Here is a 23,586-nt window from a genome sequence, read left to right on the forward strand (position 1 = left end):
GTGTGAGCCACTGCACCCAGCCCTGATTTCTATACTCTGAAAATTAATTGGTTAAGTGCCTGAATGCTAGACATTGCCTCACCAAAACCAGAATTATTTATATAATGTTTTCTCTTTTTTTGAGACAGAGTTTTGCTCTTTTGCCCAGGCTGGAGTGCAGTGGCATGATCTTGGCTCACTGCAACCTCCACCCTCTGGGTTCAAGTGATTCCCCTGCCTCAGCCTCCCCAGTAGCTGGGATTATAGGTGCATGCCACCACACCCAGCTAATTTTTTTGCTTTTAGTAGAGATGAGGTTTTACCAGGTTGGCCAGTCTTGTCTTGAACTCCTCACCTCAGGTGATCCACCTGCCTCAGCCTCCCAAAGTGCTAGGATTACAGGCGTGAGCCACCGCACCCAGCCTTATATGTTTTCAACAACGGCACAGCAGCATTTCTCCCACATTATAGTTTTGCAGCACTACTTATCACTGTGCCTCCTTTCTCTCTGATGCTCTTTTCTGTGTTTTCTTTCCTTTCTTTTCTTTCTGTGCTTTCATCTGAATACTTGCCTGTTTTCCAGTTCGTAAATTCACTATTTTGCTGCTTCTAATCTGCTCTAAATCTCATCTAATGAATTCTTTTTTTAAAATAACAACTTTAGTAGGATATACTGTATATCTAGTCATACAATCAACTGTACCTATTTAAAATGTATAGTTTGATGAGTTTTAAGTTATGTATATACCCATACAACTACAACCATAATCAAGATGCAGATCATTCTTGTGGTGCCTAATGTCTATAATTCCAACACTTTGGGAGGCTGAGGTGGGAGATCACTTGAGCCCAGGAGTAGTTCAAGACCAGCCTGGGCAACATGGCAAGACCCAAAAAAAGAAATTTAAAAATTAGTTGGGCGTGGTGGTGCATGCCCGTAGTTCTAGCTACTTAGGAGGCTGAGGTGGGAGGATCGCTTGAGCCTGGGAGGTCGAGGCTGCAGTGTGTTGTGATAGTGCCACCACACTCCAGCCTGAGCAACAGAGTGAGAACCCATTGCAAACAAACCAACAAAAAAACTTGCAGATCACTGTTATCATCTCCAGAAGTTTATTTGTGCCCCTTTTTCTCACATGTCTCCCTCTATATCTGGTCCCAGGCAACCACTGATTTGCTGTCATGACAGATTAGTTAGCATTTTTCTAGAATTTTATGTAAATGGGATTACACATTATGTATTCTTTTGTTTTTGGCTTCTGCTGCTATTAGGTTGGTGCAAAAGTAATTTTGTTTTTTGCCAAAGTAATGCAGTGAGTAATGGCAAAAACTGAAATTACTTTTGCACCAACCTAGTATAACAATTTTGAGATTCATGCACTCTATTGAGTGATTGATAGTTCATTTAATTGAATATTTGGTTGCGGAGTTAATTGAATGTATTTTGTTCATCTATTCACCTGTTGATGGGTATTTGAGACATTTCAGGTTTTGTGATCCTGTGAATAGATACTGTCAATATTCTTGTACAAATCTTGGTATACCCAGGCACAGTGGCTCATACCTGTAAACCCAGCACTTAGGGAGGCAAAGGTGGCCAGATAGCTTGAGCTCAGGAATGCAAGACCTGCTTGGGCAACATAGTGAACCTCTGTTCTCAATTACAAAAAAAATTTTTGACTTTATTTTAAAATCCTCTAAATCTTAGTATAGATGTATATTTTAGTTTCTCTTGGGTGAATACGTGATAGCCATTTTTAGGCATCAACTTGGCTGAACTATAGTCTCCAGTTATTTAATCAAATACAAATCTGAGAGTTGCTATGAAGGTAGTTTTTGTTTTGAAACAGGGTCTCACTTTGTTACCCAGGCTAAGTGCAGTGGTGCCATCATAGCTCACTGAAGTCTTGACCTTCTGGACTCAAGCAATCCTCCCACCGCAGCCTCCTGAGTATCTGGGATTATAGGCATACCACCATGCCCTGCTAATTTTTAAAAATATTTTTGTAGAGATGAGGTCTCACTATGGTGCCCAGGCTTGTCCCAAACTCCTGGGCTCAAGTGATCCTCCTGCCTCAGCCTCTCAAAATGTTGGGATTACAGGCATGAGCCACTATGCTGGGCCTGAAGGTGTTTTTGTGGATGTAACTAAAAATCGTAAATTGATTTTAAGTAAGAAAGATTATCCTAGGCAATCTGGTTGGTCCAGATTCAATCAGTGGAAAGTCTTTAAAAGCAGAGTTGAAGAAGAAGAAATTCTGCCTGGGGACTATGACTTCAGTCCTTGCCTGAAAGTTCCAGCCTATTCTCCTGCCTGCCTTACAGATTTCCAATTTGCCCAATCAGCCCCGCTCCCCCTGCATAAGTCAATTCCTTGAAATAAATCTCTCACTGTGTATCTCCTACTGGTTCTGCTTCTCTGTTGGAACTCTGACTGATACCGATTTGGTACTTTCAGTGCCACTTTCAGTGGCTCTAGAGGAACAGAATCTTGAGGATGAGTTTTCTGAATTGGTTCTGCATTTTCTTGAATTGGTTCTCTTGTATGATTACATTTAAAGGCACTAGCGACTCTATTTTCAGTGGTGAAGAGGGCATTGGGAGTCCATGGCATGATAAAGCATTGAATATGCCTAATGAAACACCTATAGAAAGCAAGGTCATGAGTGACTGTGTATTTTTTACCTTAGAATATTTTAGTTAAACTAAGGAACAGAATAGCATTGGCCAAAACTGCACTGAAGAAAGTAGGCAAAGAAAAGGATGAGCTCAGGATTTCAAATTCCCAGCTTTAAGTGTTTAAAGCTTTAAGCTATGCATAGATGGCCTGGAAGCTTCTATATCTGTCCTGAAAGGAACCCTTAGGGCCATGATTTCTGAAAGCAAACCCAGAGTCTCATTCTGCAAGGGGCTGATAGGGATGCTGTTTAGAGCCTTTGGCAGGCCACTGTAGGTGAATCATGCTGCAGAACCGTAAGATTTTGGAGCAAAGCCCTGCAGATTAGTACTGTCCTCTTGAGAAAAAACGTTTGGCTTGCTGGGCCTCAGCAGAGACTGAACAGTTAACTGTGGGTCATCAAGTTACCATGTGACCTGAGCTGCTCATCATGAACTAAGTGTTATCTGATCCACCAAGCTATAAAGTTGTGCACTCACAGCAACACTCCATTATCAAATTGAAGTGGTATATATCAGATTGGGCTCAAATGGGCCCTGAAGGCATAGGTAAATTGCACGAGGAAGTGGCCCAAATGTCCATGGCCCCCACTCCTGCTACATTACCTTCTCTCTCCCAGCCTGCACCTATGGCCTCATGGGGCATTCCTTACGACCACTTGACTGAAGAAGGGAAAACTCAGTTGTGGTTTATAGCCGAGGTTTATGACGGTTTTGCACAATATGCAGGCACCAGGTGAAAACAAAACTAGTGTCCCTTTCTGGGACATCCCTGAAGAATAATGGTGAAAAAAAAATTCCCCCAGTTGGCAGAACTTTGATCAGTGTACTTGGTTGTTCATTTTGCCTGAAAGTAGAAATGGCCAGAAGCTCTTCTAACTAAGAGGTCTTAGTTCCAACAGAAGGAACGCTTCCACCAGGAGACCCAACAACATTTCCATTGAATTGGGAGTTAAGGCAGTCACCTGGCCACTTAGGGTTTTTCATGCCTCTAAACAACAGGTAAAGTAGGAAGTTCCTCTACTGGCTGAGGTGACTAATCCTGATTACTAAGCAGGAAATTCAGTTGCTACTACAGGATGGAGATGTATTAATAATAGGTAACTTTACATTGCAGTATTAAGTTATAAGACATCAAAGGTGGAGAAGAAACATCACTCAAGGACATTGCATCCCCTTGGGAAAAGTGTTGTTACGTTTTCAATAGTATGCAGGATAGTTATATCATGTTAAGTGAAAGTATGACTTTGCTATTGTCTTTAAATTTTTTTATTTTTTATCTTTTTTTTGAGACATAGTCTCATTCTGTCGCCCAGGGTGGAGTGCAATGGTGAGATCTTGGCTCACTGCAACCTCTGCCTCCCAGGTTCAAGCGATTCTCCTGCCTCAGCTTCCTGAGTAGCTGGGATTAGAGGCATACGCCACCACGCCCAGTTATTTTTGTATTTTTAGTAGAGACAGGGTTTCACCATGTTGGCCAGGTTGGTCTCAAACTCCTGACCTCATGATCCACCCGCCTTGGCCTCCCAAAGTGCTGGGATTACAGGCGTGAGCCACCGCGCCCAGCCAAAAACATTTTTTTTAAAGATAGGGTCTTGCTGTGTTACCCAGGCTGGAGTACAGTGGTGGGATCATAGGTCACTGCAGCCTTGAACTCCTGGGCTCAAGGGATCCTCCTGCCTCAGGTTCCCGAGTAGCTAGGACTACAGGTGTACACTCCCACACTGGCTAATTAAAAAAATGTTTTTTGTAGAGGTGAGGTCTCTAGGTTGCCCAGGCTGGTCTTGAACTCCTGGGCTGAAGTGATCCTCTTGCCTTGGCCTCCCAAAGTGCTGGGATTACAGGGTCCCTGGTCTGTTACTGTCAGCCTTTAGAGATCAAGTATGGTTAAGGAGATGTGTAGGAGTGTGATTGCCGGGTCATCAGTCTAAATTTTAGCTATCCTAATGAGAGTGTTGTGGTTTTAAATGGAAAAATCCCTAGTTGACTAAAGATGTTGATAATCTCTCCCTTGCTTATAGCCCATTTTTATATCCTGTGAACTATTTACTAAAGCCTTGCCCATTGGTTTATTGGGCTGGTTTATTATTCATTTATAAGAGTTCTTCATGTATTCTGGATACAAGACTTTTGTCTAATGCTTTCTATTGCAAACTCTCCACCTGTGGCTTGCCTTTTCATTTTCTTAATGGTGTCGCTCAAAGAGTACCAGTTTTTAATTTTGATAGAGTTCAACTTATCAACCGCTTTTTTTTTTTTTTTTTTTGAGACAGGGTCTCACTCTGTCACCCAGGCTGGAGTGCAGTGGCACCATCTCAGCCCACTGTAACCTCTACCTCCCAGGTTCAAGTGATCCTCCTTCCTCAGCCCCACAGGTAGCTGAGACTACAGGCACAGCCCAGCTAACTTGTATTTTTTGTAGAGACAGCATTTTGCCATGTTGCCCAGGCTGGTCTTGAACTCCTGAGCTCAAGTGTTCTGCCTGCCTTGGCCTCCCAAAGTGCTGGGATTACAGGTGTGAGCCAGGCCACAAATCACTTTTTATGGTTCATACTTTTTGTGTCCTAAGAAATCTTTGCCTATCCCAAGGTCACAAATACTTTTTCTATGTTTTCTTCTAAATTTTTTTTTATAGTTTTAGCTTTTAAATTTAGGTTTATCATCCATTTTGAGTTACCTCACGTGGCTCCTTCAGTGCTTCTGAAATCTATAAATGCATCCTCCACCAACCTCAAATATAAGTAAACCTTGCCACCTCCGTCTCCTTTACTCCTCATTCAATTCATTGCCAAGTCCTGTCATTTTACCACTAAATAGTGCTCTTCTCTGCCACCACCCTCCTGCCTTGCCTTGACTACCTGGCCAGTGGCCTCCTAACTGGCTTCCCAGCCCCAACTTTGAGACTCTCATCAGACCACTCTTCACATTGCTATCTAAGTAACTTAAAAACAGACATAATGGGCCGGGGGTGAGGTGGCTCACGCATGTAATCTCAGCACTTTGGGAGGCCAAAGCGGGTGGATCATGAAGTCAGGAGATTAAGACTATCCTGGCCAACATGGTGAAACTCCGTTTCCACCAAAAATACAAAAAAAATTAGCTGCGTGTGGTGGCATGCGCCTGTAGTCCCAGGTACTAAGGAGGCTGAGGCAGGGGAATCACTTGAACCTGAGAGGCAGAGGTTGCAGTGAGCCAAGATCGGCCACTGCACTCCAGTCTGCCTCTCAAAAACAAAAAACAGACATAATCATCAAGTGCTTTCCCCGGCAACCCTGCTGAAAAATACCTGAATGGCTTATCTCAAGCATTCAGATTAAAGTCCCAAATCCGGCCGGGTGCGGTGGCTCACGCCTGTAATCCCAGCACTTTGGGGGGCCAAGGCGGGCGGATCACAAGGTCAGGAGTTCCAGACCAGCCTGGCCAAGGCGGCGAAACCCTGTCTCTAACAAAAATACAAAAATTAGTCAGGTGTGGTGGTGCGCGCCGGTAGTCCAGCTACTCGGGAGGCTGAGGCAGGAGAATCGCTTGAACCCAGGAGGCGGAGGTTGCAGTGGGCTGAGATCAAGCCATTGCACTCCAGCCTGGGTGACCTGGGTGACAGCGCAAGACTCTGACTCAATAAATAAATAAATAAGTTCCCAATCCTCACCTGTTCTTGCCTACCTCTTCCCACACTCGCAGTCTACTCCACATTGAATGTTCTTTAGCGCTCTCCATTCTGGCCATGCCAAGACCTCACCCCTTGGAGCAACTAACTCCTCCCAACTCAATTTCTCAGATTCTACCCTCTTCATCCTCAACTAAATTAATTCCTCCATAAAGATTCTCTCAGTACCATATACCTCTCAGAAGATTTTTACTAACTGAAAACTTAATTTTGTCTGATTCTCCCATGAATGTTTTCCTTCTCCACCAGATCTCAAACTTCATGAGGTCAGGGACTCCGTTGACCCCATATGGTACTCCCAGCTCCTTGAACACGGAAGAAGTCTCATTACATAAGTAATAAAAATAAAATAAATTAGGAAAATGGGAATTATAAAGGGATAGGCTGGTGGCTGCTTACGATTCCTTCAGTGGTAATACCTGGTGCAAAATAATGACAGTCTCTGCCCTTTTCCAAGCAGCCTGCTAGGTGGAACGAAGGAAGGCCTTGCGACTCAACTAGGGAGAACAAACGTGTGATCCAGAGCGGCGCGCAGAAATCCGACGAAACCCCATATTATTCACGGGCGTTGCTCCTAGGGCGAGGGTGGCTCGGTTCCAAGAGCTTTTTGCCAGGAGATCACCTGGAGCAACTCAGCACTACCTGCAGCGGCGCAGCTCACCCAGCCCAGCGACCGCGTGGGTAGGCGGGCTAGGGGCGGGGCCACGCCTTCCAGGGTCCATCCCCACCCCCTGCGGCGTGCGCGCGCCCGTCCGCCCGCTCCCTTGCGCGTGCGCCGCCGGTCGGGGGCGGAGGTTGTGGGCGGTGGCGGCTGCCGAGGGGGCGCGCGCGTTCTCGCTCCCTCGCGCCGGTTCGCGCTCCCGCGCCGGGGCTGAAGCGGCGGCGGCGGTGGTGGTGACTGAGGTGGCGGCGGCTGAGGCGGCGCGGGGGGAGGGTCGGGAGGGGGGGTGGTTGTGGGGGATGGACCGGGTGCTGCGGCCGCAGTGGAAGGAGCTGGCGCTTGAGCTCGAGCGACGGCGCTGGCGGAGACGCCGGCTGCTCCTCCCCTCCCCGCCGGTGAGTGAGCGCCCCCGCCCCGGACGCTGGCGCCGGTCGCGGCCCCCTCACGGCCCTCCGCGGTGGGTGGGGACAATCGTGAGGGAGCGTGGCCCGGCGGCGCAGCGGACGCGGGCCTGGCCTCCCGCTCGCGGCCTGTCGGGGCTCGGACCCGCCGTCGCCCCCGTTCGAGGTTGAAGCCCCGGGCCTAGGACTCGACCCCCAGCATCCCACTGGGCTTCTTTTCTTTCCCGGCTCATTCCGCTGTCATTTTGACCTGGGGTTCCCTCTCCAGCCCCTCGCCTCGTCCCCTTCCCAGCATCCCGGGGCCGAGGTGAGGGAGGGGCGTGTGAGAAGTCGGGCCAAGGCCCGAGGGACTGTTAGGAGCCGGTTCCCGTCGGGGTCTGGGGTTTTAGGAGCCCTCGATCGCCATGGCGTCCCAGAAGTTAGCCACCAGGACTCAGCCATTTCCACCTGAAACCAGTTTTGCACCTTTTGTTTTGATTTTGAACTGTCGTTCGAGGGGAGGAGGGAGCCCGGCGTACTGGGGAGAATAGATGGTGGGAGGTGGGATGTGAGAAGTAGCTAGCTGGCTGGGCTTGGCCTCAGGATGCCCCCTGTTAACCCCTGTAGGATAGAGGAAAGGGGTGCAGCGAGTTGCACCTTCCCTAAAGGGCCAGAGATCGGTTTATAGCTTGCGAATCTCTGCTTTTTCAGCCTCGGTGCAGGGGTATCATTCGTGGTTGGTTTGGTTCGTCCCTTAACAACATTCTTGGTGAGGAATCCCCAGGTGAATCTGCTGCTAAGTGAAGCAGCTCACTTGAGCTGTTGGCTACCCCCGGCCCCCCCAACGCCCGTTGGCTTTTGTGACACGTTACATGTTAGTGTTGGGTAGAGCCTAGCCATCAGAGGTACCTGTACTATAAGCATCTCTATAAAAAGTCTGAATTCCTAAATTAGCTTATTCTGTTCTTTAAAAAAAATCAATCCAGGGCTTAAATATCAGATAGCTGCTTTAAAATAAAACAAAATTTTGATTTGTTCCAGGAGATAGATACATTTTTTTCTCTGTATATTAGAAGATCGAAACTCAAATTGTGAGTAGGTGGTAGTTTTACTAGTGTCATGTGACAAAACGATGTTTATAGATGGCATTTTAACTTAACAATAACCTTGTCCTCTACCAACAGAGTTGGCTTGTATTTTTTTTTGCAATCACACACCCACTCTCTGGCTAGTGTAGAAAGATTAAAAAACTACTTCTGGTCTGTGGGTGGTAACCTTTTAATTTCTAAAGAGTTTTGAACTGCTTATAGATTGCTGATCAACAGCATAGGAAAATTTTAGACATTAAAAATTCATTAGCATGTGATGGAGATCTGTTATAATTATGAGCATTGATTAAGATTTGATATGGTGTAGGTGCTGTGTACTATGTGTAAGAATGAGATTTCTCAGAGCATTTGCATCTTAAGGTAAACAGAAGCACAGACTGCTGACAGTGTTGTGACACCTTGCAGTAGGACTTTTTTATGAGCACAGAAACCTGTAGTCTACAATCTGATGAAGAACCCCAGTGCCCTAGACTAGTTGGTGACCAACCACCATTACTTTGGTCCTTCTTGATGGTAGAGTATTTCCCCTTTTCTGCAAGACTACTTATGCCTCTCATAAAATGTACAGAACATATAATGGCTCAGGGCTTACTTAGGTTTAAGCTCCTCAGAGTGGCAATTAGGGACCATTCATTAATTTATTCATCAAATACTTATTGAGCCCTTACTTTGTTTCAGGATGTTTTCTAAGTACTGAGCTACATTGTTGGGACAAAACAGACAAGGCCTGTTCCCTAATTAAGCTTTATTCTGTATGTATGGGAATAAGGAATATACAACAAACAAGCAAATAGGATCATTTCAGATAATGGTATAAATCAGTGGTTAGTAAACTTTTTTTGGTAAAGGACCAGAAAGTACAGTACATATCAGGGTTTTTGGGCCATATGATCTCTTTTGCAACTACTCAATTCTGTTTTAGTACAAAAGCAGCCACAGACAGTTCATGAACAAACATGTTTATGTTCCAGTTAAACTTGGGACACTGAAATTTGAATTTCATAAAATTTTCACATGTCACAGAATATTATGAGTTTTTAAAAACATTTTTCCCTAGCCATTTAAAAATGTAGAACCATTCTTGGCCATGGAAAACGGGGCAAGGTGGATTTGGCCTATAGATTATAGTTTAGCCTTTTATAGAAAAAGTTTGCTGACCCCTAATATGAATTATGAAGAAAATAAAACAAGCTGATGTGACAAGTGAATGACTGAAAGGTGGGTGGAGGGTTACTTAGTGAGAGGAGGCCTCACTAAGGAGAAGGTATTTGAGTTGTGACCTGAAAAATGGGAGTGCTTTCCTGGTAAATGAAACCGTGAGTGCAAAGGTCTGCAGGTGCGGATGAGCTGCTCTTGTTTTCCAGCGTTGAACTTCCCCACATAGCATGTCATTCTTACCTTTATGTCTTTGTTAGAATGTTCTTCTTCATGTAATAAGATAGTACCTTTCTCTCTCCTCTTCCTGATCCTGCCTTACAGTACCCATGGAGTAAGACTGCAGTGGAGTTTCACCTCATCCCAGGGTTAGGTCCTCAAGTTAGTGCATGAGACAAAAATCCCATAAGATGAACACTCTCCTTGAGAATTCCATAAATTGCTCAAAAAGTATGGTATGAATGTTTTTGTATATATAGTTGTATAAAATTCTTACGAATATTAAAGGCTGAGAGCCACAGAGCTTGACTGGGGGAAAGAGCAAGAGGAAATAAATTATTATATAGATATCTGGGCCTTCAGACTATTTGGCTTTTAAAAACTGCTGTGGAGTCCCTATCAGAGAGTGGGGGATGGTGTAGAATTTTGATATGTTCCTGTTTCCATGCAGGGTTTAATTCTATTTTTATGTTGTCTCTATTACATTAATCCATGCTCATAGATATGTTGTGAATATTAAACAAAATAATGTATTTGAAAGAGCCTGGCACTTAAGATAGTCAGTAAACATTTGAATCTGATTTTTACTTCTTTGGGCTCACATACATACTGTCCTTTGAAAAGTTGTAGAGAACTTAGCCACCTGTTTCCTGTCTTTCCATATTGGCATTTCCTGTTGTGACTCCACTGAACAGCTGTCCCTCTCTGTCTTTGAGCATTGGTCACATTCTGCCAGAGGTTGGCTTCTAAGTTAAATGGTTATATGATGTAACTCTGTTCGTTCTGCCACATGACCTTAAAGTGTTTGAGCACTGCTGTTATGTCTCCCATTTAAGTCTTCACTTTGCAGAGCTAAACGTTTTTATTTTTCTTTTTTTAAAGATGTTATAGAGAGAGACGGGGTCTCATATGTTGCCTAGGCTGGTCTCAAACTCCTGGCCTCAAGTGATCCTCCTTGACTTGGGCTCCAAAAGTGCTGGGTTTGTAAGCATGAGCCACCATGCCCCAGCCATTGTAATTTCTGTTAGCTTTTTCTTATTTTTTCATCCTTCTGGTTGTTCTTGTAAGTGAGCTAGTTTATCTTTTTTATCTTTTTTTTTTTTTAATTTTGCTACTCTGAAGTACATTTTAAGGTACAAACTCAAGTTTTATCTCCTTGACGAAGTCTTTCCTGATAATTCTAGACTTTTAAATTCTTAATATACTTTTATGTTTACTCTTCAATTTAATTTTTTCTTATTTTTGTATTTTATACTAGTTTCATGAGCATTTGACTTCACACTGCGACAACAAGCTTCTTGAAGGCAAAGACCCTGTTTTAAGTATCTTTTGTGTCCTAGATGCACTGAATAAAATTCCAGGGATGCAGTTGATCATAAATTTGTTATAATTTTTAAAAATAGACTTTAAAGTTTAGATTTACAGAAACATTGCGAAGATAGTGCAGAGTTCCTGCCTATCCTACACTGTTTCCCATGTTATTAACGTCTTACATTCCTGTGATCATTTGTCAGTATTAATAAACCAATATTGATACATTATCACAGAGACCATACTTTATCAGGTTTCCACAGGTTTTTCCTTAATGTTGTTTCACTATCCCAGGATCCCAGGATCCCATCCACGATACCGCATTACATTTAGTAATTATGTCTCCTTAGCTCCTCTTGGTTGTGACAATTTCTCAGACTTTCCCTGTATTTAATGACCTTGGCAGTTTTGAAGATTACTGGTCAGGTTTTGTTTGTTTTTTTGAGACAGGATTTCCCTCTGTCACCAAGACTGGTGTGCAGTGGCACGATCTCAGCTCACTGCAGCCTCAACATTCTGGGGTCAAGTGATCCTCTGACCTCAACATCCAGAGTAGCTGGGCCCACAGATGGTGCCATCATGCTCTGCTAATTTTTGTACTTTTTGTAGAGATGGGGTTTTACCATGGTGCCCAGGCTGGTCTCGAACTCCTAGAACCAAGCAATCCGCCCTCCTCAGCTTTCCAAAGTGCTGAGATTACCACTGTGCCCAGCCACGGTCAGGTATTTTTATAGAATGTTCTTTGGGATTTATCTGTTGTTTTTCTTGTGGTTAGGCCAATAATGTAATATGCTTTTGGAAGGAAGACCACAGGGGTAAAGTGTCATTCTCATCACATATTAGGGATGTATACTCCCAGTATGACTTATCAGTGTTGATGTTAACCTTGCTTATCTGGCTTGAGGCAGTGTTTTCTGCGAAGTTACTCTTTCTTCTTCTCTTTCCTACTATACTCTGGAAAATCGTCACTATGTACAGCCTACACTTAGTGGTGATGAGTTATGTTCTACCTCCTTACGGGTGGCGTATCTACTTAAATTTCATTGCTAAATGGTTTCAGCTTTGGCCATTGGGAGCTCTTTAAGTTGGTTCCTGTATCCTTTCTCTTTGACATACCTCCATGATTGTATGTGTACTTTCTTACTTTCTGGCAACATAAGATGCTCTAAGGTTCATCTTGTATATTTTCTGCTCCAGTCCTGTAAACAGTCAGTTCTCAAGGAGCCCTGGTACCTTTTATTGAAGAATGGTGTTACAAACCAAGATCTGGGTGATAGGTGTGCTTGTTGGTACTGAAGTATTGTTGCTTCTAGGCCCTCTCAGTTGACAGAGGAAGGAAATATATGTATACATATTAACCTGTGTATATGCACATATCTATATATATTTCTATATGTAACTGTATCTTTATTAAGCTAAACATGACTTCATGATGTGTCCAACTCTAATTCATTACCACATGTGTTATTCTAACCTTACCTTGCTTATATGTAACCTCCTGCTTCACCAGTGAAAAACCTGCCTCCCACCATCTGCCAGAATTGATTATTCAATTCCAGCATACATGTATAGTGGTTTCAGAACTGTTAATCTGTATACCTGTGGGAAACTAGTTTATCAACTAGAAACTCATGGATAGTTCTTTTTGCCTTTAGTTTTATAGATAACAGTCATTTCTTTCTTTCTTTCTTTTTTTTTTTTTTTTTGAGACAGAGTCTCGCTCTGTCGCCCAGGCTGGACTGCAGTGGCTGATCTCAGCTCACTGCAAGCTCTGCCTCCTGGGTTCACACCATTCTCCTGCCTCAGTCTCCCAAGTAGCTGGGACTACAGGCACCTGCCACCTCGCCCGGCTAGTTTTTTGTATTTTTTAGTAGAGACAGGGTTTCACCATGTTAGCCAGGATGGTCTGGATCTCCTGACCTCGTGATCCGCCCGTCTCGGCCTCCCAAAGTGCTGGGATTACAGGCTTGAGCCACCGCGTCCGGCCGATAGCAGTCATTTCTAATGTTTTTTAGGTTACCAGCTTTCCCTACTCACTTCCTGAAGTCGTCTCATATATTTGTAATAGATTTAGATTTTGTCACAGTCTGCATTTTTTGCTGAGATACCTTTATCTCCTAATTATTTAATAATTTGCACACATTAAAGTTTATTCTTTGTGATACAAATTTCTGTGGGTTTTGACAGACTTCTAGTATTTTATGTTTAACATTACAGTATCCTGCAGATTAGTTCCACAGCTCTAGAAAGTTTCTGTCTCACCGATTTGCTTCCTCACACCAGCCTCTGGCAACCTCACTGATCTTTTAACTGTCTCTATAGTTTTGCCTTTCTTAGAATGTCAATATGTTATATTTTAAAAAGTGTTTTTGAGTGGTCTTTTTTTTAATGCTCACAGTATTTTGTTAAGTAGTGGGAGATACAGGTACAAGATAACTAACATTTAGAATTTTTTTTTTTTTTTTTGGAGAGATGGAGTCTCGCTCTGTCGCCAGGCTGGAGTGCAGTGGCGCAATCTTGGCTCACTGCAACCTCCACCTCTCAGGTTCAAGTGATTCTTCTGCCTCAACCTCCTGAGTAGCTGGGACTACAGGTGCGTGCCACCATGCCCAGCTAATTTTTGTATTTTTAATAGAGATGGGATTCCTCCATGTTGGCCAGGGTGGTCTTGATCTCTTGACCTCATGATCCGCTCTCCTCAGCCTCCCAAAGTGCTGGGATTACAGGCATGAGCCACCGCGCCCAGCCCAGTATTTTTTTTTTTTCTTGAGGTAAAATTCCCATAACATACAATTTATGATTTGAAATATGTAGTTAACCATTTTAAATGTACAATTCAGTGGCTTTTACTTCATTCACAGTGTAACGTGCAACCACCACTGCTGTCAAACTCTAGAACATTTTCACACCAAAAAGAAACCCCATACCTATTAAGCAGTCCATCTCTTTGTTTCCTGGCAACCACAGTCTGATTTTTGTCCTATGGGTTTGCCTATTCTAAACATTTCACATAAATGGAATCATATAATACCTGGCCTTTTGTGTTTTTATTTTATTTTATTTTATTTTATTTTATTTTATTTTATTTTATTTGAGATGGAGTCTCACTCTGTCTCCCAGGCTGGAGTGCAGTGGCGTGATCTCGGCTCACTGCAACCTCTGCCTCCCGGGTTCCCAGGATTCTCCCACCTCAGCCTCCCGAGTAGCTGGGATTACAGGTGCACACACCACACCTGGCTAATTAAAAAATTTTTTTTTAGTAGAAACGGTTTCACCATGTTGGCCAGGCTGGTCTTGAACTGCTGACCTCAAGTGATCCGTCCGCCTTAGCCTCCCAAAGTGCTGGGATTACAGGTGTGAGCCATTGCACCCGGCCTGCCCTTTTGTTTTTAGCTTCTTTCACTTAACAGTGTTTTTATTCATCCATGTTGTAGCAAGTATTCCTTTCTTATGGCATAGTAATATTCTATTGTGTGAATATACCACATTTTGTGTACCTGTTCATCAGTAGGCTGTTTTGAATAATGCCACTTTTTTGCTATTATGAATAATGCTGCCTTGAATATTCTTGTATAAGCTTTTGTTTGAACATATGTTTTCAATTCTCTTGAGTATGTAACCACTGTATTTCTTTTGTTAAGTTTATTATCATATAAAGCAGAAAGTTACCCAGTGGCTTGACTTTGGATAAAGAGCTGAAAGAATGCTACTTTCTCCTGGAATATGGTATTCCTTAGTGAATACTGAAATCACATAATTTTCTTGTTGTCTTTATAGAATAAAGAATTTTGGTCCAGACAGGGTAACAGTAGGTAGCCTTCCTCTAGAATTCTGTCAGAAGAACATCCTGAGTTATGTGAACCATTCAGTTACCTGTCTGAGAGCAGCAAGTGGTCTCTCACTGTGCAGTTGGGTTATGAGGTCTACTAGTGGTCTCAGGCAGTCTCCGAGTGTATGAATTGCGTTTAACATTTTGTATTCAGGCCAGGCACAGTGGCTCATGCCTGTAATCAGCCTGGGAGGCTGAGGTGGGTGGATCACGAAGTCAAGAGATTGAGACCATCCTGGCCAACATGGTGAAACCCCATCTCTACTAAAAATACAAAAATTCGCTGGGCGTGGTGGTGGGTGCCTGTAATCCCAGCTACTCAGGAGGCTAAGGCAGGAGAATTGCTTGAACCCAGGAGGCGGAGGTTGCAGTGAGCTGAGATTGTGCCACTGCACTCCAGCCTGATGACAGAGTGAGACTCTGTCTCAATAAATAAACACAAAAAACAAACAAAAGAAAGCCTATTATGTATTCAGAGGGATAGTAGGCAGGATTCCCATTCTGTAATCTATTTGGCACCAGTGATGTTACAGAGATTTTATTCTTTTTTTTTTTTTTTTGAGACGGAGTCTCGCTCTGTCGCCCAGGCTGGAGTGCAGTGGCACGATCTCGGCTCACTGCAAGCTCCGCCTCCTGGGTTCCCGCCATTCTCCTGCCTCAGCCTCCTGAGTAGCTGGGACTACAGGCGCCCGCCACCGCGCCCGGCTAATTTTTTGTATTTTTAGTAGAGACGGGGTTTCACTGTGGTCTCGATCTCCTGACCTTGTGATCCGCCCGCCTCGGCCTCCCAAAGTGCTGGGATTACAGGCTTGAGCCACCGCGCCCGGCCCAGAGATTTTATTCTTACTAACCACATTCCCTCAGGTTTGAAGTATAATGGAATAGCATCAAATATTGTTTTCCCTTTTTCTTTTTTTTGAGACATAGTCTGTCTGTCTCACCCAAGCTGGAGTGCAATGGTGTGATCTCAGCTCACTGCGACCTCCGCTTCCTGGGTTCAAGCAATTCTCCTGCCTCAGCCTCCCAAGTAGCTGGGATTACAGGCACCCGCCATCATGCCTGGTTAATTTTTGTAGAGACAGGGTTTCATCATGTTGGCCAGGCCGGTCTTGAACTCCTGACCTCAGGTGATCGTTTTTCTACTTCAACACCTGACCCCAAAGCTTTGTTTTGCAGCGATTGCTTTGACACCTTTGCTTTGACAAATTCACTTTCTTCAGGAAGACTTGGCAAAAGTTTTCTTCTTTTGCCAGTTTGGGGCAACCTGACCAATTCATTGAAACCTATTGTTTTTTTCAGATTTCTTGAAAACAAGGAACATTCTTTGCTGTAGCTTATTTATTTATTTATTTAGAAACAGAGTCTGACTTTGTCGCCCAGGCTGGAGTGCAGTGGTGCAATCAAAGCTCACTGCGGTCTGGACCTCCCGGGTTCAAGCGATCCTCCTGCCTTAGCTCCCCGAGTAGCCGGGACTACAGGTGTGTCCCACCATATCTGGCTAATTTTTGCATTTTTTGTAGAGATGGGTTTTGCCATGTTGCCCAGGCTGGTTTTGAATCCTGTGCTCAAGCAATCTGCCTGCCTCAGCCTCCCAAAGTGCTAGGATTACAGGTATGAGCCACTATGCCTGGCCTGCTGTAGCTTATTTGTAAATGACTTTGGGTTCCATTGAGACAGTGAAAAAAATAGATAAATTATATATTGACCGCCATTTTTTTAATCTCAAAAAAAATTTCTCTGTAGGCAAGCCCTTCAAAGTGTTTGAAAACCACTGTTTGTGTAGTAGAATACTAAGCTGGAAACAAGGAGATTTTAGTTTTAATTTTATTTCTTCAAAAGACTCCATTATCAGACAAATAGATTGTACTTGAGAGCTTCATTTTATAAAGAAATAATGTTGACTGATTTATAGGAAAGTGTAATGGGAACTGAGTTCTAATAATCAGGGTACTTTGAAGTTTGTGGAAGACAGGCATGTTGGAAGATATGTATAAATTCTTTTTTTATTTTATTTTGTAGAAATAGGTTCGCACTATGTTGCCTAGGCTGATCTCCTATTCCTGGGCTCAAGCGATCCTCTCGTCTCACCCTCCCAAAGTACTGGGATTACAGGTGTAAGCCACCACGCCCAGCCTGAAAATTCTTGATACCGTTTTTTTCTTTAATAATGTAAATGATTCTGCTCATACTATTATAAAAGTCTTTGTCCAGTATGCATCTATAGTTTGTTTATTCATATATATTACCTTTTTTTGGTGCTCTTTGTTCTTTTGTATAGGTCTAGGTTTCTGTGTGGTATGATTTTCCTTCTGATTGAAGGATTTCTGATGTTTCTTGTAGTGTACATTTGCTGATAATGAATCCTTTTAGTATTTGGTTATCTGAAGACTCTTTTTTAGTTTTAGAAACTATTTTCAAAGGATATGTAATTACTGTTGACGTTTTCTTTATGATGCTGTTTCACCATCTTCTGGCCTGCATTGTTTCCAATGAGAAATCTGCTTTCTTTGGGTTTATTTTTTCTGTATTTAATGTGTGGTTGTTTCCTTCTGGCTGCTTTTATTTTTCTTTCAAAAAATATATTTTTTCTTTCTCTAATTTATTTTTTTAATTTCTAAAATAAAATAAAATAGAAGTGAGGTTTCACCATGTTGTTTCACCATATTGGTGAAACCATGTTGGCCAGGCTCATCTTGAACTCCTGGCCTCAAGTGATTGATCCCTCTTGGCTTCCCAAAGTGTTGGGATTACAAGTGTGAGCCACCGCTCCCAGCTCAAAAAATATATTTTTTAATATGTTAAAATACATATAATTAAAAATTTACCATTTTAACCATTTTTTGTTTCTTTGTTTTTGAGATAGGGTCTTGCTGTGTCACCCAGGCTGGAGTGCAGTGGTGTGAACATGGATTATTGCAGCCTTGACCTCCTAGGTTCAAGTGATCCTTCCACCTCAGCCTCCTGAATAGCTGGGACCACAGATGCAATTTCCTGGCAAAAATTTCCTGGCAAATTTTTACAATTTTTTGTAGAAATGGGGCCTCACCATGTTGCCCAGACTGATCTCAAACTCCTGGGCTCAAACAGTCCTCCCATGTTGGTCTCCCAAAGTGCTATGATTACAGGCATGAGCCAACACACCTGGCCCATTTTAACCTTATTGATTGATTGATTGATTGTCTCACTTTGTCACCCAGGGTGGAGTGCAGTGGTGCGATCTCAGCTCACTGCAGCGTCCACCTCCCAGGTTCAAGCGATTCTCCTTTCTCAGCCTCCCAAGTAGCTGGGATTACAGGCGTGTGCCACCATGCCTGGCTAATTTTTTTTTTTTTTTTTTAATTTTTAGTAGAGACAAGGTTTCACCATGTTGGCCAGGCTGGTCTCGAACTCCTGACCTCAGGTGATCCGCCCACCTTGGCCTCCCAAAGTGCTGGGATTACAGGCATAAGCCACCGCGCCTGGCTGATTTTAACAATTTTTAAGTGTGTTGTTCAGTAATGTTAAATACATTCATAATGTTGTACAACCATCACTATCATCCATCTCCATTACTCCTTTCATCTTGCAAACGGAAACTCTTTTAAACACTAACTCCCCAGACCCCCTCCCCCAACCTCTGGAAGCCACTATTCTACTGTCTTTGAATTTGACTACCCTAGTAACTCATATAAGTGGAATCATACAGTACTTGTCTTTTTGTGATTGTCTCCTGTCACTTAATATAATGTCCTGAAGGTTCATCCATGTCGTAGTATTTTTCAGAATGTTCTTCCTTTTTAAGATTGCATAGTATTCTGTTGTGTATGATGTACCACATTTTGCTTATCCATATATGACACTTGGGTTGGTTCCACTTTTTGGCTATCATGAATAATGCTGCTGTGAACATGACTGTACAGATATCTCTTACAGACCCCCACTTTAAATCTTTTTTCTATAAACCCAGAAACGAAATTGCTGGATCATATGGTAATTCTATTTTTCATTTTTTTAGGTACTTCCATACTGTTTTCCCCAGTGGCTGTACCATTGTACATTTCTATCAACAGTGCACAAGGGTCCCACTTTCTCCATATCCTTGCCAGCACTTGTCATTTTCTGTTTTTTTTTTTTTTTTTTATCATAGCTATCCTAATGGGTGTGAGTGGTATTTGATTGTAGTTTTGATTTGCATTTCCCTAATGATTTATGATATTGAGCATCTTTTTATGTGTTTATCAGCCATTCATGTATCTCCTTTAGAGAAATATCCTTTGCCCAGTTTTATCAGGTTGTTTTTTGTTTTGAGTTTTAAGAGGTCTCTGTATATTCTGGATGATAGATGATCTGTAAATGTTTTCTCTCGTTCCGTATTCCTCTGGCTCCTTTTAAGATTTTTCTTTATGTCTGGTTTCAAGGAATTTGATTTTGTTGTTCCCTGGTGGAATAAAACTTTCTTTGAGTTTTTTGCTCTTGTTGTTAAGCTTTTTGAGTTTGTGAGTTTATACTTTTCATCAGTTTGGAACATTTTTGGCTATTATTTCTCCAAATATTCACACATCCCTCCTTGGATTCCAATCACATATATATTACTAGGTTTCTTGAAGTTGTCCCATACCTTACTGATGCTCTGCTGTTTTTCTTTGGTTTTATATTTTGGGTTTCATTTTGGATGGTTTTTATTGATGTGTCTTTACATTTACTCATCTTTCCTTCTTCTGTGTCTTGACTGCTGCTAGTTCCATCCAATGTATTTCATTTTATATATTCTATAATTTGTGGTTTGATAGAAATGCAGTGATGTAGCAGGTATCAATACTGCCTTAATTTGTTGCCAAAATGTAACAGATTTCTTGTTCTTTATGTTAGCTAAAAAGGGTATACAAACCACCCTATATGTCATATTAACATTTATATCACTTTGTTTTCTTGTTAACTTTTAGTTTCTCTGCCAAAACCTACATTTTTTTATATGATTATTCTACATTTTCTGCTGAGAGTGGACATCTGCATTAGTAGTTCTACAATATTTGTTTTATAAGTTGCCAGAATGGTTGCTCTGTTTGGCAGACTACAGACAAATCTTTATCTATGATTGGTTGTGTGATGTGACCATCATTTTGCTACAAAAAACTTGAAATAGATTTTAATATTTTCTTTACTATTATCAGAGAGAGAGCTGGATTACCTGCCGAAGTGTACTTTTGCCTACTGCTGTCATTGATAACTCAGTGGCAGCTGGGCATGGTCACTGGTGTTACCTCCATGTGATCACTTTTTCTTCGCTAATGTTAATGTAAAAAATTTTAGGCTGAGCGCGGTGGCTCATGCCTGTAATCCCAGCCCTTTGGGAGGCCGAGGCGGGGGGATCATGAGGTCAGGAGATCAAGACCAGCCTGGCCAACATGGTGAATGAAACCCAGTCTCTACTAAAAATACAAAAATTAGCCTGGCATCGTGGTAAGCGCCTGTTATCCCAGCTACATGGGAGGGTGGGACAGGAGAATCACTTGAACCTGGGAGGTGGAGTTTGCAGTGAGCCAAGATTGCGCCATTGCACTCCAGCCTGGGCAACAAGAGCAAAACTCTGTCTCAAAAAAAAAAAAAAAAAAAATTGCAGCCTGAGAACTGATATACTTCAGACCAGAAGTATTTCAGATTTTTTCAGATTTCATAATATTTGTGTTAATACTTATCAGTTGAGCATCCCTAGTTGGAAAGTCTGAACTCTGAAATGCTCCAATGAGTGTTTCTTTTGAGCATCATGTTGGGACTCGAAAAGTTTTCAGATTTTGGGGCATTTTGGGTTTTGGCCTTTCAAAGTTGGGATGCTCAGCCTGTCATTGTTTGTCCAACAGTCATTTGCATTCAGTAGTTCTTTCTCCATTTCTTGCTCTTCTGTCCCAGCAGGTATTAATCTCTGGAGAAGACACATCCACAGTTAGCACTTTCTTCAGATGCTGACGCTCGGTGAGCAGTTGCCCTTGGTCACAAGATTTAGAAGACACAGTGTCCATCCTCCCAGATTGGATCTGTTTTTCATATGGATCTTCTGTTTCTATGTCTTTTTTAAAAATAACTTTTTGGGAAACCTTTTGGATTACAACTGTTCATCCTCACCTATGCAAAGAAAGGGAAGCTATTGCTGGGATTTTGAGGAGGTATGTCTTTTTTTCTTCTACTGCAAAATGACATCACCCGGACACTCAAAACAGTATAAAATAATTATACTTTTGTTTCTAGAACTCAGTTCTCATTCGTTTACTTGTTCCATCTTCCTTTCTCCCATTTTCTCTTTTTTCCTAGCAACTGTAACTCAACAAGAATTTTCTTAATGCATATAATGAAACATCTCATTTCCTACATTCTTCCTGAATGTTATTAAGACACGGGATTAGACTTACAAGTAACGGGGAGCAGCTGGAATTTTTTTAAATTAAATTTTTTATTTTTATTTTTAATAATAGAGACAGCGTCTTGCTGTATTGCCCAGGCTGGTCTCAAACTCTGGGCTCAAGTGATTCCCTCACCCTAGCTTCCCAAAGTGCTGGGATTATAGGTGTGAGCCACTGTGCCCAGCTGTAGCTTGCATTCTTATTTCTCAAATTGAAATTGTGACTTGGGTGAACTGAATTTGTTCTCATTCTGCATAGACACTGGATGGTTTAGGAAAGCTTAGTACCCTTAGCATAACATTTTGGCTATATGATTTCATAGTCTGGTTCAGTTTCATTGGCAAGAGGAGGTGTGATATTGTAGAGTTTTGAACTAAAAATTGAGACTTCAGTCCCAGGTTTGACATTATTACTTCCATGCTTTGAGAGTTGAAGTATGTTTATTTTCTCACCTTTAAAACGGGCTTATCATTACTTGCTTTACACAGCTCATGGGGTTATTGAGAATCAGATGAGAAAATTTGAGTGAAAGATTTTTATCAATGTCAAGGATTGTTATGGCATTGTAGATAGTTATAGGTATATCTGTTGTTTTCACTCAAAGACTCAATTTTTCTTTCTGAAAAAAAAAATTTTTTTTTGAGACAACGTCTTGCTCTTTTGCCCAGACTGAAGTGCAAGGTTGCAGTCGTAGCTCACAGCAATCTCACATTCCTGGGCACAAACAGTCCCTCACATCAGTGTCTCAAGTAGCTGGGACTGCAGGTGTATGCCACTGTGATCAGCTAATATTTTTATTTTTTGTAGAGATGGGGGTCTCACTGTGTTTCCCATGCTGGTCTCGAACTCTTGGGCTCAAGTGATCCTTCCACCTCGGCCTCCCAAAATGCAGGGATTATAGGCGTGAGCCACCATGCCTGGCCTGAAATAAATAAATAATGCATAAATGCCATTTTTAAGTTTGTGATGACAAATTCTAAAGAGAAGAGTAAAAGGAAAGCAGGAATAGAGTATATTGAGGGGAAGGGGTTGAGTGTTCACAGATGGCTTCACACAGAAGGTGACATTTGAGTAAGGGCTTGAAAGAGGTGAAGGAGTGAGCCATGCATATGTATGAGAAGAGCATTCTAGGCATAGTGAATTACAGCGTACATGTCCTGAGACAGAAGCTTGCCTGAGGAATGGTGAGGTGGGTCCTTATTTTGTGGTGCTTTATGGAAGTGCTTTTCAAACTTCAATGTGCACATGAATTACCTTGGGGGTTCCTATTAAAATTTAGACTAATTTTGTAGGTCTGGGGTAGGGCCTATTTCTAATAAGCTCCCAGGTGCTGCTGCTGCTGGTGGTCTTTGTAGGCCTTTAGTGTTTACACTGAGCAAAATAGGAAGTCTTTGGAGTATTTGGCCAGGGTGACATGATCTGATTTATATTTTGACATTTTCATTTCTCTGGCTGCTGAGTAGATAGTGGTAGATTGGGCAAGGACAAAAGCAGAAATACTAGTTTGGAGCCTATTACTGTAATCAAGGTGAGAGAAAATGTGGTTTGTGCTAGAGAGTAGCAGTGACTGGTTACACGTGATCTAATTCTGGATGTATTTTTCAAGTAGAGTTAGCAGGTTTTGCTGATAGATGGGATATGTGCTGTGAAAGAAAGGAAAGAGTTAAGATTTTTGTATTGAGTTTCTGGAAGGATGCAGTTGTCATTTATTGAAATGGAGAAGACTGAAAGAGGAACAAGTTTACAGAAGTAACAGAAACTCAGTTTTAGACATAAATTAAAGATGCCTATTAAGACTTAGAGATGTTAGCCAGGCGCATGGCTCACGCCTGTAATCCCAGTGCTTTGGGAGGCGGGCAGATCACCTGAGGTCAGGAGTTCAAGACCAGCCTGGCCAATGTGGTGAAACCCCCATCTCTACTAAAAAAAAAAAAAGTACAAAAATTACCTGGACATGCTGGCAGGCGCCTGTGATCCCAGCTACTTGGGAGGCTGAGGCAGGAGAATCACTTGAAGCTGGGAGGTGGAGGTTGCAGTGAGCCGAGATTGTGCCATGTCACTCCAGCCTGGGCTAAAAGAGCGAAACTCTGGCTCAAAAAAAAAAAAAAAATAAGGCTGGGCGCGGTGGCCCACGCCTGTAATCCCAGCACTTTGGGAAGCCAAGGCGGGCGGATCATGAGATCAGGAGATCAAGACCACCCTGACTAACACGGTGAAATCCCATCTCTA

At 42.4% G+C, this 23,586-nt stretch overlaps 1 protein-coding gene across 1 annotated transcript in view; it reads left to right on the forward strand.

Moving 5' to 3' along the window:
- The first annotated feature begins 3,281 nt into the window (after positions 1-3,281).
- LOC141409761 (uncharacterized) overlaps positions 3,282-23,586 on the forward strand; it is a 69,899-nt gene continuing 49,594 nt past the window's right edge. The window contains exons 1-2 of the mRNA XM_074033708.1: positions 3,282-3,388; positions 6,898-7,375. Coding sequence (XP_073889809.1) covers positions 3,282-3,388; positions 6,898-7,375 — 585 coding nt within the window. The remainder of the gene's footprint in view (positions 3,389-6,897; positions 7,376-23,586) is intronic.

The sequence above is a fragment of the Macaca fascicularis genome, chromosome 2 (assembly GCF_037993035.2).
Source record: "Macaca fascicularis isolate 582-1 chromosome 2, T2T-MFA8v1.1".
Lineage (NCBI taxonomy): Eukaryota > Metazoa > Chordata > Mammalia > Primates > Cercopithecidae > Macaca > Macaca fascicularis.